Raw genomic sequence first — 16,535 nt, 5'->3', positions numbered from 1 at the left:
TAAATCACTGCTTAGCCAATTATTTAAGTATATTGCTAGCTAGCTCTTACATCTAGAATTAACCCATCTCCCATTATTTTATATTTTACCATGAGACTTGTGGCCTACTGGCAAGGTTCTAGCATGTCTGTCTCTGGCAGCAGCTCCATGGCTTCTCCCTGACTCCGCCTCCTTCCTCCCAGCATTCAGTTTAGTTTTCCCCACCTAGCTCTACTTTACCCTATCAGGCCAAGCCAGTTTTCTTTATTCATCAAACAATAGTATTCACAACATACAGGGGGGAAATCCTATATCATGCTCTGTAAAGATTTGTCATTTGTATTGATTTAATAAAATGTTGATTGGCCAGTAAACAGGCAGGAAGTAAAAGAGTTCAATCAGACTAGGAGAATTCTGGGAAGAGGAAAGGTTCAGTTTGTGGTCAATCACCAGATGCAGAGGAAGAAAGATGACAATGCTTCACTTAAAAAAGAATGGCTGTGGGACCAGGTGGAAGAAAAACTTCTGTTTATAACCAAAGAACAGTCATAACTACCATATACTAAAACATAATACTAGGGGCTGGAGAGATGGCTCAGTGGTTTAGAGCACTGGCTGATCTTCCAGAGGACCCAGGTTCAATTCCTGGCTCACAACTGTAACTTCAATTCCAAGAGATCTGCCACTATCTTCTGGCCTCTGTGGGTACCAGGTACATATGTTGTACACAGACATAAATGCAAGCCAAACAACCATACATATAAAATAATAAATAAATAAAAAACACAATGAAAATCCTGGTTAACTAAAAAATACCTCTAAAGCCAAAATCTCTGGTCACATGCTATAAGATAACATTTAAGCATAAAGATGAGCTAGTCTAACCATTTAGAAATTAAAGATGTTCCTATCTTTCTTCTTTCAATTCTCTCTTCACCATTCCTTCTTTTCTTACACTGTAGCCCAAGCTGACTGTGAACCCACAGCAATCTTCCTGCCTTAGTCTTCTAAGTGGTAGGATTTTTGACTTATGTCACCATGCCCAGCTGTGGAGGCAGAGGCAGGAAGATCTCTGTGAGTTCTAGGCCACTTGGGTCTATATAGTGAGTTCCAGTCTATCCAGGGCTACAAAGTGAGATTCTGCCTCAAAAAAACAAATACTGACACACCTGCACAGTGGCACATACTTTTAATTCCAGCACCCAGGAGGCAGAGGCAGGAAGATCTCTGTGAGCTCAAGGCCAGTCTGGTCTACACAGAGAGATTCTGTATCAAAAAAGAAAAGAAAAGAAAAGAAAAAGAAAAAGAAAGAAAGAAGAAGAGCAAATTATGGATTGTAGAGATATCTCAAATGGTTAAAGTTCTTGCTATACAAGGATATGGACCAGAGTAAAGATCCTCAGAACCCATGAAATGCCAGGTAACCATGGTAACCCACCTTTAATTCCAGCACTTGGAAGGTGAAGATGGAGGATAATACAGAGCAAGCTAGCTAGTCAAACTATCTATATCGATGAGCCCTGGGTTCAACTCAGAGACCGTGTCAATGAAAAAGGTGTTAAGTGATTGATGAAGACTCCTAGTGTCAACCTTGAGCCTCCATATGCATGCATGTATATAGACAAGCACCACCCACATGCATATCAAACACATACACATTTATAAAAAAGAACACATTATAGCTTACTCAAGAATCATGAAGATTTGATATGACTGACATTCAGGCAGATCCAATTTAGTATTATTTATAAAATACATCGGGTTAACTTATTTTTTTGGCATAAACTTTCACATGTTTCCAGGAAAGCAGTCCTCAAGACAACACAGACAGATAGTACATGGAAGGAAATGGACAGCTTAACTACATATATTAATGTCCTAGTTAGGATACTTTTGCTGTGATGAAACACTTTGACCAAAAAGCAATTTAGGCAGAATAAGGTTTATTTTGCTCACACTTCCAGGTAATAGTCCATCACTGAGGGAAGTCAGGGCAGGAACTTAAACAGGCAGGAACCTGTAGGCAGGAGCTGATGCAAAGGCCATGCAGGGGTGCTGCTTACTGGCTTGCTCATTGTGGCTTGGTTATCCTGCTTTCTTATACAACCCAGGACCATTAGCACAGGGGCTGTGCCCTACCAGTCAACTGTTAATTAAGAGAATGCCCTACAGGTCTGCCCACAGTCTTACATTATGAACAACGCTTTTAATTATTCATTATGACTTTTATGAAAAACTAAACTTGCCCCATTAGGAAGCCAATGTCATACTAAGGAAATCTAAGCCATTTTCATTTCTCTTAAAAACATAGCACATCCCAATAAACTGTGATTAAGGCCAGCCTATGGCTAAGAAAAAAAGCAAAATAACATTTTAAAACCAAATCCTGATTGGTGCAGAGGCTCATGTCTGTAATGTTAGCAATCAGTAAACTAAGGCAGAGGATGTTGTGTTTAAGGATATCCTGGATTACACAGTGACAAACTCATGACAAATGCATTTTGCTTAGAAAAAATAAAAACAAAATTACAAACATCAATCAATCAAAACCAATCAACAGTAAAACCAAACCACAGAACAAACAGCAAAATCAAACCACATTATGCTTTATTACTCAGAAGTCTCATTAATCTAGCAAAATGAATAAAAATTATAGATATTATAGTTACTAAAAATTTAAACTCAAGTTGAAAGGGAATACTATTATAATGAATATTCAAATTTTAGAGATTTCAACTTACATGTTTTGAAAGTAAAACTGTATGACACGGAACTTGACAGATCAAGCATTCATCCTTTTTACCTATCAAAGAAAAACAAATGTTTAATTACATTATACTAAACGTGCTGCGACTTTCAGTTAGAATGCAGGATTATATAGTATCTAAATGTTTTTATGTTCTTATGTGATGAGGCTGTGGATTCAGTGAAACAATTTATACAATCATTTATTTTCCTGCTTTGTAAATGTGCTCCCCCGCCAACAGTGACCATAAGTGCTAACAATACTTAAATTAGATTTTACAGTGGTATCCCTTTTCTCTTCCCACATCCAGTGCACTTGTATGTGTAGCACCAGTCCTTTTAAAATTTTCTTTGTAGGGCTGGACATGATGACACATACTTTATATCTCAGCACTCAGGAGGCAGAAGCAGAGGCAGAAAGAGCTCTGTGAGATGCTGATCTACACAGTGAACTCCAGGATAACTAAGCCCACATAGATATCTAGTCTCAAAACAAACAAACAAAAACAAAAACTCAACAAAAAACCCAAAGCTTTTTGAGACTGGATCTTGCTAAGGTGTCCAGACAAGCTTTGAACTTCCAATCCTCTTGCTTTGCCCTCTCACCTAGATACAAGGCAAGCACTACCACTTGGTTTAGAGATTCTAATTTAAAGTTTTTAGCAATTTAAAATGCAAATAACATCTTTAAACCTCTACAATACCTCTCAAGGTCACCATTATATCACCACTGTGTTCCTGCTACCTAAGAGTCAGTCTCAGCCGAAGCACAAAAGGTTTATATACCTGTCTACCTATCAGCATGTAACTAATTCGTCTGCTCAGACTCTAGTTCTTTGCTGAGCACCTAGGAGGATCCTTTCCTTATTTCACTATCCTCTTCTCTATGAATCTGACCTCCATAGTACCCTATGTAAAAACGCAGATCTCTCTCTCTCTCTCTCTCTCTCTCTCTCTCTCTCTCTCTCTCTCCACACACACACACACACACACACAAACACACACACAGTAGGGGGTGTTGAGGATGAACAAATATAAGCATGTCAAGGTCAGAGGGCAACTTCCATGAGTCAGTTATCTCCCACACTATGCTCTGAGGATTGAACTCAGTTAACCAGGCTTTACAGCAAGTATGGTTAACTGCTAATGTATTTTGCCAGCCCTCTCTCTCTTCTTATAAAGGTATTCAAGTTACCTTTCCCCTCAGCACCTATCCTCCACAGCATGTTTCTATTCTCTCTCTTACTCTGTTTTATTTTACTATCTCAAGTAAAGCTGCACAGTAAACTATTACAGAACAGACTCACAAGCATTGTGCTGGGGAAGAGAGAATGAGAGAGGGCAGAAAGAAAATCTCTTGCAGGTCACTGCCAAAGTGGCTGATATTTAATATATATTGTTTATAGGTCAACTAAAAGTAAATACTACACTAAAAGGATGTGAGAGGACCTGAATGAGCAATCAGAAAAAAGAAAAGAGACAATAAATATATGAGAAGAAAATTTTGGCCATTCAGAAAAGATACACAAGTGAAGAGGGCACATCAAAGGGAGAATCTAGATGGGCATTGCCTCTCTGGAGAACCATTTGGCCTACTTTAATGTGCACATCCACATTTTAGCAGTTCTACCCCTAGGTGGAAAATTGTTTTTATAGCCAAATTTCATAAAACATAAATTTCTTTCAGTAGGCAATGAAATAACCTATGGTATAGTAACTGAGGATATTTACACCCTTAAAAATAAAACAGACTAATTGGTGTGTGTGTTATGTTTTGTTGTTGTTTGCTTTTTGTTTTTATTGAGACATGGTTTCTCTGTGTAGCTCTGGCTATCCTAGAACTCTCTATAAATCATTCTGACCTAGAACTCAGGGCTCCATTTGTCTTTGCCTCTCGAGTGCTGAGATTAAAGGCTTGAGTCATCACTGCCTGGCTGAAACAGACTAATTTAAACAGTGAAGGCAATCTGTAAAGAATAAAAACAGTTTACTACATAATCTTTCTTCCTTCCTTCCTTCCTTCCTTCCTTCCTTCCTTCCTTCCTTCCTTCCTTCCTTCCTTCCTTCCTTCCTTCCTTCCTTTCTTTCATCTATATCATTGTTTTTAAAATCCAAAATACCCTAGCCAACAAACTAGTTCAGCTTGTGTAAAAACACTTGCTACAAAGTGTAATCCACATGGTGGCAAGCTTGAAACAACTTGTACAGATAGTCCTTTGACATCCACCCCACAGTGTGAGTGTAAAATTTCCAGCAAGAGCTGGAGAGTGACTCATTAGTTAATAACACTAGCCGCTCTTCTAGAGGACCTGAGTTCAATTCTCAGCATCCACATGGTGACTCACAATCTTCTGTAACTCCAGTCCCAGAAAGAGTCAATGACCTTGCAGGCACCAGGCACAAGCAAGATGCACAGACATACACATGCAGGCAAAACACCCATATATGTAAAAATAAGTAAAAATTAAAAAAAACTTGTATTATCTGAAAAATTCTGGGAGGATATACACCAGATTTTAACAACAGTGTATGAACATGGATCATCAGAACTAGCTAGGTTAAGACTGTCTAGTACCCCCTATCCTTTTCCTCCAGTTTTTTTTTTTTGTGTGTGTGTGTGTGTGTCCTCAGGGTTGTTATAATTCTGACATGCAGTACCTGTGGTTCTTGGAAGAAAAATTTCAGGGTACTGAACCTATGTTGTCTTCATGATTCAAGAGTCAGAAGTATCTTGATGTGCCCCTACCCAAGACTCTAAACTAGTCACCCATACCAGTGTTGGGGCATTGTAATTAGCAATATCACGAAGGCACATATCCTTAGGTTACGTGCTAAATTGTTTTAACTTTATTTCAAATCACTGGTGACTTCTACCACTGACCCAGTAGATATTTTCAAACATTGATTCTTTGACTTCAGGGGAAAATCTAGGACATCAACACCTCTACTTCCTTCTTTACTCCAAATCTTTCTTCTGTTTCTATTTACCACCTATAAAACATACTTCCCAAGGTGGTAGTATTTTCCAATTGCCGAATCCTTTGGCACCAACTTCCATGTTACTGAATCACAATTAACATTCCTGACTCTTGAATTCCAGATATCCAACCAGGACTACCTCCTGTCTCCTCCCTAGACAGCTCCCACAACATAGGGTCTAAGGCAGCAGTTCTCAACTTGTAGGTTGTGACCCCAAACAGGGGTCACCTAAGGCCATCAGAAAACATATTTACATTGATTCATAACAGTTACAAAATTACAGTTATGAAGTAGCAATGAACATAATTTTATATATGGTTGGGGGTCACCACAACTTCAACTGTATTAAAGTATTGAGTCTAAGGTGAGCTTACCAGCTCTTCCCTCCATTCTGATGTCCAGCATCCAGCAAGAGTTCAGTTCCTTGCTTCCCTGAATTAAGTCTGTTCAGTCTACTGAGCATTTCCCAAACCCATCATTTCTCCTGATCCCAGGGCTACATCCTGTGCACACTGCTTCTCACAAGCCCCACTATACATCTGAATTTCTCTCATTACTACTTTTCACATCAGGCTTCCTCTTAGAGCATAAACCAGAAACACAGGAATTCTACCCTTGGTTGCATACATGTACGAACAAATACATGAGCCAGAGTTTTCACAGTAACATCATCTGTCAGTTATCTGGAAACCACTCATGTTAGTTCAACTAATGAATAATGTGGAGCGTGACTACACAGCAGAGTTCCATGACTGTGGCACCTACGTGTACAATGCTGACACAAAATACTGTGTGTAAACTCCTAGACAAGGTAAGACTGGGAAATAAACTGAAGTTTCCGAGAATCCTCTGAGGGCTGGTGGTGTACCTGTTCCGCTACTTGCCAAGTTAAACATGTCGGTCACTTTGTGAAAACCCACTGCTTCTGCACCCTCCCCGGCCCACCTCCGTCACTGCAGTTTACTTCAACAACAAAAACATTCCCATCCGACCAACTGACTGCTTCCTACTAGATGCCTAGGTAAGCAGCAGCTGGCTTTCTGCACTTCCGGCTCGGGATCGCAGTGGGGTTCGGTGGTCCTGGAGCTGCACAGGCCCCTGCCCCGCCCCGTGAGAGAAAACCCAGCGACCCTGGCCTGTTTCAGCGGACCTTTGCGGAGGCAAGAGTCGCAGTACACGTGCCCGCAGCTGGTGAGGCTGAAGGACGACTTCCTATGCGGCGGCTGGAAACAGAGATTACAGAACACCCAGCTGGCCATGACCGGAGACCCACGTGAGGCCCACGCTACACCCGCGCGCGGTCAGCGAGGCCGCCGAGGTAGAACGCACTTCTTTCTCAGTGCCCTGGCGCAGACAAGAAAGGCAGCTTTGCGCCTGCGCTCATTCTGGCGCATGCGTACTAGGACGTGGCTTCCCGCCCAAACCCACACGGAGCCAACCGTGGAGCGGACGCAGGGTTCCTGAGGTAGCCAGTACCCAGGGCACCGAAGTAAAGAAAGGCCGCTTGCTTGGTGGTGGAGGGAAGACTGGCTGGGCAGGGACATTGGTGCCTGGTACACCATGAGGAAGTGGGTAAAACTGGATGTCTAGAGAGACTGGGTGGCTCAGGCCGTAGGGAGATTTGGCCCAGGGACATCTTTACATCCTATAATGGAGAGGAGGGAAAAGGAGGAAAACCAAAGAGAACCTTAGAGCCCTAGCAGGGTTGGAGGAAAGGACTACCAGGAGGTGGGGGTGGAGTTACGAATCAGCTAGAAGGGGCCAGGAGTACAGAGGGAGCAATGGTTGGGAGAGATTGCACTGGGCCATCAGAAAGAAGTATATCAGCGCAGGACAGAGATCCCTGCTTGCCATCAACATCTCTACAAGAAAGGGATTAATTTAGGGAAGATCATTTTATCTTTGAAATAATAGATGGTGGAAGGGCTAATTTCTGTTGATATTAAAATTAGTTCAAAATTAAAAACTTATTTTTTAAGAACCTTTTTTAGCTGGGCGGTGGTGGCGCACGCCTTTAATCCCAGCACTTGGGAGGCAGAGGCAGGTGGATCTCTGTGAGTTCGAGACCAGCCTGGTCTACAAGAGCTAGTTCCAGGACAGGCTCCAAAACCACAGAGAAACCCTGTCTCGAAAAACCAAAAAAAAAAAAAAAAAAAAAAAAAAGAACTTTTTTTAACAGTTGTGTTTCTTACATAATTCTGGATGCCTTTCCTTTCTATTTCATAAGTCTGCAAGGATTGTTAGAGGCCATACGAGAAAGGTCTTGGGCTATTTATATGTGTGGAGAAAAGTTTACTATATTTCAAGGAATTAGGAAAAAGTAAAGATGGAAAAAGATGCGTTTGATCTGTCCAGAACTGTATTTGTTTTATCAAGTCCTTAAAATATAGCTGGTTCAAATTATGCTGTTAGCATAATGTAGAACCTAGGTTTACAAACTTAGTATGAATAAAAAGTTGTAAAATACCCTTTTGCACATTAAAACTAATACTGTTTCTTTGTGCTATACCGTCATGTCTGTGAGATAAGGGCTCTGTGGTGGTTTGAATCAGAATGGCTCCCTTAGGCTCATGTATGGATGCTTAGTCATCAGGGAGTGGTACTACTGGAGAGGGAGGATAAGGATTAGGGAGTGTGGCGTAATTAGAGGAAGTGTGTTACTAGGGGTGGGTGTTGAGGTTTTAAAAGTCCATACCAGACTCAGTGTCTTCTCTCTCTGCCTACTGATCAGGATGTAACTCTTAGCTACTGTTTCAGTACCTGCCTACATTCCACCATGCTTCTCCCCATAATTTACTAAACCTTTGAACCTATAAGCAACTCCCAATTAAATGCTTCCTTTCATAAGAGTTGCCTTGTTCATGGTGTCTCTTCACAGCAATAGAACAGTTAGTAAGACAGTCTCCTTTTGCTGCCAGGCTGGCTGGTCTCTACTTAGGGTCTTTAAGGATCCTCCTGTCTCAGTCTCCTTAAGAGGTAGCACTAGAGGCCCATGCAGGACACAAGGAAAAAGACTGTCAAATCTTGCCAAGACAGGTAAGATGGTTCTAAAAAAATTTCCTGCCTCTGAAAATGATCGTCAGTTACACTAGGCCTTAGCTTAAGTTGGTTGCTTCAACATTACAAATGAGACTTTGGGTGATTGCTCAGGTATCTAATTGTCTCTGTCATATATTGCTTCCTTTGGAAGCTGCTTGATTGCACTTCCTGCCTGCTCAAGTAATATTATTTCCCTCTCAGGCCTTCGATGGGGTTGAAGATTAGATAATCGTAGCTATATTCCTCTTATGATTTAGCCAAGATTATTATCAATACAAGATTTCGACTCTTTGGAATAGAATGTTTATTAAAACATTTGTCATGTATTCCTTGCTTAATATTGCTCATGTTTGTAATTTTATACATGATATCTGTTCCTATTATATATAGTTTTGTTTTGGGTTTGGATGGCTCTTGTTTAGACAAAAGGGGGAGATGATGGGGAAAGCCTTGTTAACCAATCATCTATAAGAGGTGGGTCTTTCCCTAGTCTATTTGGATGCACAGCTTCCTAGGCCTGGATGTAGGGGTGAGGGCCTTGGACTTCCCACAGGGCAGGATTCCCTGCCCTCTCTCAAGCAGGGAGGGGGAGGGAGGAGAACGAGTGGGGGAGTGGGAGGGGAATGGGAGGAGGGGAGGAAATGTAAATTTTTGAATGGAAAAATAAAAAAAAAGAGGTGGGTCTTAGTTAAGGTGTGGTTTTGCTGGGACCCAGGTAAAAAGATGTGCACCTGTGTGTGTGTGCTCTCTGCTCCTTTTCCCCACGGGACATTGCTGTGATTGGATTCTCATTTCCTGTTTCATGAGTTTTTCTCCTTATAATAAAATATAATTGTTTTATCTGTAGCTAGCCTGGTTATTTATACAGATAATAATACCTAGGATTGAGAGTTTCAGCAGTTTATTATTTTCTATTTTCCATCCTTATTTTTTAGGTGTATTAAAATTATGTATTCCTAAGGAAAAATATGGTTAATAAACATGAAAAATATTCAGCCTCACAAGTAATTAAAAATTTAAACCATAGCAAAACATCCCTTGTTTATTGTCAGATTGGGAAAGGTTTTAAAATTTTTGGGTAATGTGGAGAAATAAATATTCTTCAAACAGTGTTAGAAGGACTGGGAAACTGTTTTGGGGTATCAGTTAAACAATGTGTGTTAAAACTTACAAAATGTGTATCTCCCTATAGAAAAGTATTCTATGAACATGTGCAAGTACACAAAGTTACATAATATTTACTGTGCTACTTGTGGTAACAAGATTATTGCTTTAAAATAAAGAATGAATCAAGTTAGGAACAAAATGTAACAGTAAAAGAAACTAAGAAACAGGTATATATACTAATGACGTTCATGCACTTGCTGGTGTATGTATGTGCCTTACTATCCCAGGATGACCTCAAAGTCTTAATTTATCTACCTCTGCTTCTGGAGTGTTGGGATTACAGGTGCACAATCACACCTGGCTCTCCATGCTAATATATAGAAAAAAATCATTGTAGGATACTATTTTCATGTGAGCCTGAGGATAGACTGACTTCCAAAACTGAAAAGCAAAAAGAAAAATAGGTGGGACAAATACCCAAGAACTGTGGAGGAAACTTACAAAAAATGAACATACATAATGGTGGTATCTGAAGGAGAAAAAGAAAGAAAACAAGAAATCTTTAAAACAGCCTGGACAAATTTGAAGCAAACTTTTTGAGACTATTTGAAGCAAAAATGAAAATTTCAAGATTAATGTCAGATACCAGATGTGGTTGTAAATGATTCAGGAAACATCATGCAGGATTAATGCCCAGAACAAAACAAACAATAACAATAGAACTATACCTATGAACATCAAATTAAAATGACAGAAAGCCAAAAAGTCTTGAAAGGAGCCAGAGGGCGAAATTAACCTATAGAAGAATAAAGATAAATACCCCTGACTTCTCCAAAACCATACAAGAAGTGACTTCAGTTTTGGAAGTCAGTCTATCAAAGTGTGTCAAAAGGGAAGAATCCACCAACTTAGCCCTCTGCAAAAATTATTCCTTACGAGTTGACCAGAAATACTGTAATAGAAAAATGGAAATTGAGGGAATGTGTCACCAGTATAACTGCCTTTTCTGAAATGTTAAAGGAAGTTCTTTAGTAAGAAGAGGGTGGTGAAGGGCACAGAAGATAAAATCTGCATAAAGAAAAGTACATATTAGAGAATGAATCAGTGGAGGTAAAATTTTTTAAAAAATGTTTTTAATTTATCCAACAGATAATTGTTTAAATATTGGCAACAATGTACCTAATGATAAGTTTTGTGTAAGATAATACAAAACCAGGACAATTAGGAATATAGAGAAGGATTTCCTACATCACACAAGTATTCAATCTATTACTCACTGTTATTACTAGTGTGAGCAAGCTCATACTAATCTATCTATTATACCATCCAATTTCCTTCTCCCCCCAAAGATATCACTGAGCCTACACAGTTTCCATCCCAACCCTCAGCCCTATCCGAGTTATAATCAACCCCTAATTGATATCCCTAATCCTGAGGACAAACTTTGCTGTGAGAGGGGACACCATCTTCTAAAATTACTTCCAGCTGTCATGGGGGCAATGGGATCCTATAAAAATTAAAATTATGGTTAATTTTCAAGATTACTGTCTGGCATAATTGCAAATAATCTCTGAGTAGTCAACAGGGTTTTTCTGAAGCTCTTATTTGAAGTTCTGGCCAGAACATTTTAAGAAGGTGCACCATTTCAGCTAACCAAGTTGGAGTCATCTTGAGCAGCTGGTACCCAAAACCAATCTTAAAGTAGTTATATCAGCATCATGATATCATATCAGCCAGGTGGAATTGTTGTTGTGGGTCCCCATCTACTTCCTGGAAACTTCAAAGATTACTTCTGGAAAATATATTGTTTATTGTGGAAAACTTAAACATTATTCATATAGACATATTTTCAATGAAAAGGATGATAAAGACAAAAATATTTATGAGGAAAAATAAAATCTTTCCTAAATTCTTTCTTTTTTCTATCTCATACCATATGGCTCCTGATATGAGAGAGAAACTCTGAATTTTTTTTAACAACATGCTTGGATTTAGAGAATGATAGCCATTGTACAACTCCAAAACCAGCTTTAATTTTTAAGTAGAGATATAGACATGACCAGGTAATGAAATTTTACTTGGCAGATGACATGCCATCAAAAGTTTGATTTCTCTTTGCTTTGTCATTCTTTCTGGATAGTTATCTTTTCTTCTTTAGACATTTAGATGTCCAAGGTCACTCGATATTTTGAAGATGAGTATTTTACTACAAAGATAAGAACAGAACCTTGCCCCAACCTTATGTGGGAAGTTCTTCTGTATATGTGTGGCTTTTATTGGTTAATGAATAAAGAAGCTTCTTTGGCCTGGGATAGGGTAGAGAGTAGAGCTAGGCAGAAAAACTAAACTGAATACTGGGAGAAAAAAAAGGCAGAGTCAGTGAGAATCCATGGAGCTGCTAACAGGAGACATACATAGGAGAGAGATGCTGGATGGAAACTTGCTGGTAGACCATGAGTCTCATGGTAAAATATAAAATAATAGAAATGGTTAATTTAAGATGTAAGAGCTAGCTAAAAATATGCATAAGCTAATAGGTCAAGCAGTGATTTAATTAATAGAATTTCGTGCGGTTATTTTGAGTCTGGGAGGTCAGGAAAATGAATGAGCAACCTTCTACTACAGATCGGCACCCAACCTGGAGCCCGAACCACGACCCTGAGATTAAGAGTCTCATGCTCTACCAACTGACAGAATGGTGCCTGAACGACTGGGGCTAACCTGCGTGGTGCCAGAGTAGAAAAATACAAATGTATGAATGAGTAGTAAGACAATATTAGGACCAAAAAAAAAAAAAAGAGAAAATATTATTGGTACAAGAGAATTTGAATCATGAATCCTTGCTTCAATGTATGGCCTTAAATTAGCCTTACTACCTTGGATGGGGGATGTGGAGAAATTGTAGTTCGCATGGTGAATTTGGAAAGTAGTTGTTAAATATTATCAGGGAGGGAAGTTTTGAGTGATAAAACTTTAAGTCTATTCTGTGGTCTACAGAAGATACATTTCAAGATCACAGAATTGTTAACAATTTCTCTGAGGATTAGTATGAATGCAGAGCTCTGAATCTCACTTTAAGAAAATAACCTCTCCATTTGTTTTACAAACCCAAATCATTGGAATCAGATGTTTTCATTTTTCAGGTCTTCTTAGATAAAATAAACATTACTCAGATACTTGAGCTAGATCACATCAAAATATGGAAATGAAAAATGAAACAAACAAAACCCCAAACAAATGAATAGAGTAGACAAGCTAGACATCGCCCCCAGCTCCTGTAGAAAGAATAAACAGGGGAAATTAGGTTTTTAAGTTATAATCAAGAACACTCTCAGGTTTAGTAAAAGAATTCTGTAAACAATCTAGCGGGAAATGGGATGTATTCAGAAAGAATGTCTAGGGTTTCAGGGCATGAAGCTTAGGGTTTGGTCCATTGTGCTGAGATAAGATCAGGAATGAAAAAAAGAAAAGGTTTCTGGGCTGGAAGGCATAAAACAGGTATCTTAGCAGTGAAGGTCTGCAAGCAACTACATTAGTCAGAGGGGCTTCTGGGGCATATTAAAGCATATCTCATCCGGGAGACAGTCCTCCCATCTTACTATGTTTCACATGCATCATGTTTATTTTCTCCCTCTGGAGTCATGCTGCTCTGATCAGGGTGTAAAACCTGATTTTCTCCTACTCATAGGCTTCTTTAGTTGTGCTAGTGAACCTCTCTGGAGTTCTTGTCAGAAGGTATTATGAACTGCATGATGCTTTTGTCAAGGAGATTACTGGTGACTGATCACAATATTTTAAAATCCATGGAGTGATAATTTGATGCTTCTTTCTTCTTTAAAAAGTTAAGTGTTAACAAGAACACATGGTATTATATCCAAAGCATAGTTAAGCAGGAATCCAGTCTTCTATAGCTTTCAAACCTGCTATTTTTTTTTTTGCCATCCAATGTGTCCCAGGCTTTATTTATTATTTAAGAACAAAATGAGTGACAGGCTCATGATCAAAACAGCATCACTGAACGTCATCTTCCCCACCCTTTTTGTGCTTGCGACCCCTCCTCAGTAAAGGAGCTTCACCCCAAAGCTGTGCCCAATAATGGTACCCTTTAGTCAGGGTCTTGGGATGTTGGCAACTTCAAACTTCCGGGAAGGAGCCAAAAACATCAAGAATGTGGAACTGAGCTTTTGACTTCTTCCTTTGGAAGAAGGTCTCTTTCTCTGAGAGAGAGGGGTCTAGGCAGAGAGAGCTGGATGAGAGAGAGCGAGCTGAACATTAAGGGCTTCTCAGGAGTCTGTTCTTTCCTTCCACCTTGTTCGGAGGCAGGGTGTCTCTTGTGCTTTCTGGCTGATGCTCTGTATACACCAGGTTAACACATTTTGGAGCTTCTGGGTCTTTCTGTCTCTACCTGCTTTCCCTCACTAGGGGCACTGAGATTGCATCACTCCATATCTGTCTTTCTATGTGGGTTCTGAAGATCAAACTTTGACCTATCTTCCCAGCCCATGTCTAACATGTTTAAACAACAATTTCATGGATATTAAGCATTCATATACATTTTTCTTAAGGAACATAACTAAATGAGACAGTCAACAATACTAGACAAATACTAACATTAGCATGAACATTTGCATACTGGTTCAGTGATTGACTGGATTTTTGAGACTGTACCCTCTACATAGGGATGAATGCCTGTCACAGTACAATAAAGACCAAAAAGCACATTGGCAGGTGTGAGTCACATCTAGACTCTTGTTCTTTATACCTTGGTAATCCAAAGAATTGCCTGCATCTAAGATCTTGCTTCAGCTGTTCTGCTGGAACTGGAGATGATGAGAGGCACAGCGATGGGAATAGATACCTTCTGTGTTTTCAGAGTCTGTCAGCTTCTATCCTTCCAGAGGGTGAGCTGGAGCACACTCAATAGCCCCTCCTGCATAAGTACCGTCTTCAATAACGTGATCATAGCAAAATATGCAAGATCATTTGGTGTCAGTATTGTCAGTGTGTGAGCAGGAACTGTGCCCATCGTTCCTACTAAAGACAACTAAAGGCCTTCTGTTCTTATAATTTTGACTATAGTACATGATCTATAAATTGTCTGAATTATGATCACCATAGGATGGGGTGGGAGAAACTCCTGAGCAGCTAAATTTTTTATGGGAACTGAATAATTGAAACGTCTCTCCAGGACCATTCCCTTGGGTAGTGACTGTGTTTATGACTGTGGGCTCATCAGACCCGTAGTAAAACATTTAGAAGTTCCAATTCTTCAGAGACAAACATTTTGGTTACTTTTTTATGTATAATTCATATCCCACCTGGCTCAAAACATGTGTTACAACAAAGAAAAAGTTACAATAATCTATACTTGATTGGTACTGAAGGCACAGGAATGCATTATGTTAACATGCAAAGTAATACGCTATGTTAATGACTGGTGTATAGTATTTCCTTTCCCTTCACATTGACTGATGACTCAAAGACCATTCCAGGTTCTTCTTTCTGAGGCTCCTCCGGGCACAGGATTGGTAGTTCAAAAACACTTAGAGATAAAAAACACCAACAAAGCCTTTCAGGATCTGATGAATCCAGTTTGATTTCTGTATAGATACACTTACTGATTCCAAGTATTCAGTGCCTTCCTATTTCAAACCATTTATAGATAGGCACGTTAGCAATACAAAGGGTTAAGGGAAGATGTTTCTTTTTTTTTCTGGATGAGGTGGGTATGTGTGAGAATGGTTCATGTATTTCTGCAAGACGTCAGAAGTAGCCGCTATTAGAGCTGTTGTCTGATTTCTCACTGTAGAATAACCTACTTAAGAAAATAAAATGAGACACAGCTGCTCCCATTTTAAAAGACATGAGCTTAGGTTCTTAATTCTCATCACTCTGTATAGAAATCCATTTCTCTCTTTGCTATCCTTTTCAAAAAAACTTTAATAATGCTCAGTAAATTAGGCCTCCATAGGCTTGGCTTTACCCCCCGCCCCAGCCAGTTGCCTTGCTTTGTTGTTGTTGTTTTACTGGGTTTGTGTGGTGTGTGTGTGTGTTTCCCCCCCACATCCTTAAAATAGCGGTTCAGAGTCTTTGATTTGAAATGTTAAGATGGGCCTGGCCTTGTGTTACAGTTTGTATCTCTGTTTATGTGCAAAAGGATATGTTAAGTAGGCTACTTTTCACCCAGGGTCCAAGAGAAAGGCAGTCAGAGTCACTGAAGTCCCGGCAGATGCCAGGTCTACTGTCCTGCTCCCAAGGTAAGACAGATAATGAAATGAGTTCTCCACACAGGAGCACATGGGGTTAATGTCTAGCCACCCTTTCTTTTCCTAATCTCATGGTGTTGTTTGTACAAAACTACCATAGATAGGAATTGATTTAATTACCATTCATAAAGTCCATATACTCAAACAATCCCTTTTTACTGATTCAAGCAGTCAGACTATCTTGAGTATTTTTGAAGCTTGGATGATGGTCTCAAGGGGATTTTTCTTTTTTATTTTTAATTTTTCGAGACAGGGTTTCTCTGTAGCTTTGGAGCCTGTCCTGGCACTAGCTCTTGTAGATCAGGCTGGCCTCGAACTCACAGAGATCCGCCTGCTCAAGGGGATTTTTCAGTGGGGTGTTTACTTTTAGTCTTTTGGTAACTTTGAAACATAGAGATGTTATTAGTCACACTGAAGTAC

The 16,535-nt window shown here is 39.6% G+C and overlaps 1 protein-coding gene across 1 annotated transcript in view; it reads right to left on the bottom strand.

The window, feature by feature from the left end:
- The window catches only part of Rnf212 (ring finger protein 212), a 40,111-nt gene extending 33,076 nt beyond the window's left edge, over positions 1-7,035 (bottom strand). Inside the window, exons 1-2 of the mRNA XM_057772380.1 lie at positions 6,854-7,035; positions 2,721-2,782 (exon numbers count right to left, since the gene is read on the bottom strand). Coding sequence (XP_057628363.1) covers positions 2,721-2,782; positions 6,854-6,962 — 171 coding nt within the window. The 5' untranslated portion in view covers positions 6,963-7,035. The remainder of the gene's footprint in view (positions 1-2,720; positions 2,783-6,853) is intronic.
- Positions 7,036-16,535: the final 9,500 nt, after the last annotated feature.

This window comes from Chionomys nivalis, chromosome 6, assembly GCF_950005125.1.
Source record: "Chionomys nivalis chromosome 6, mChiNiv1.1, whole genome shotgun sequence".
NCBI lineage: Eukaryota > Metazoa > Chordata > Mammalia > Rodentia > Cricetidae > Chionomys > Chionomys nivalis.
Note: the sequence above shows the minus strand (reverse complement) of the source record. Positions and strands in the feature narration are given on the sequence as shown.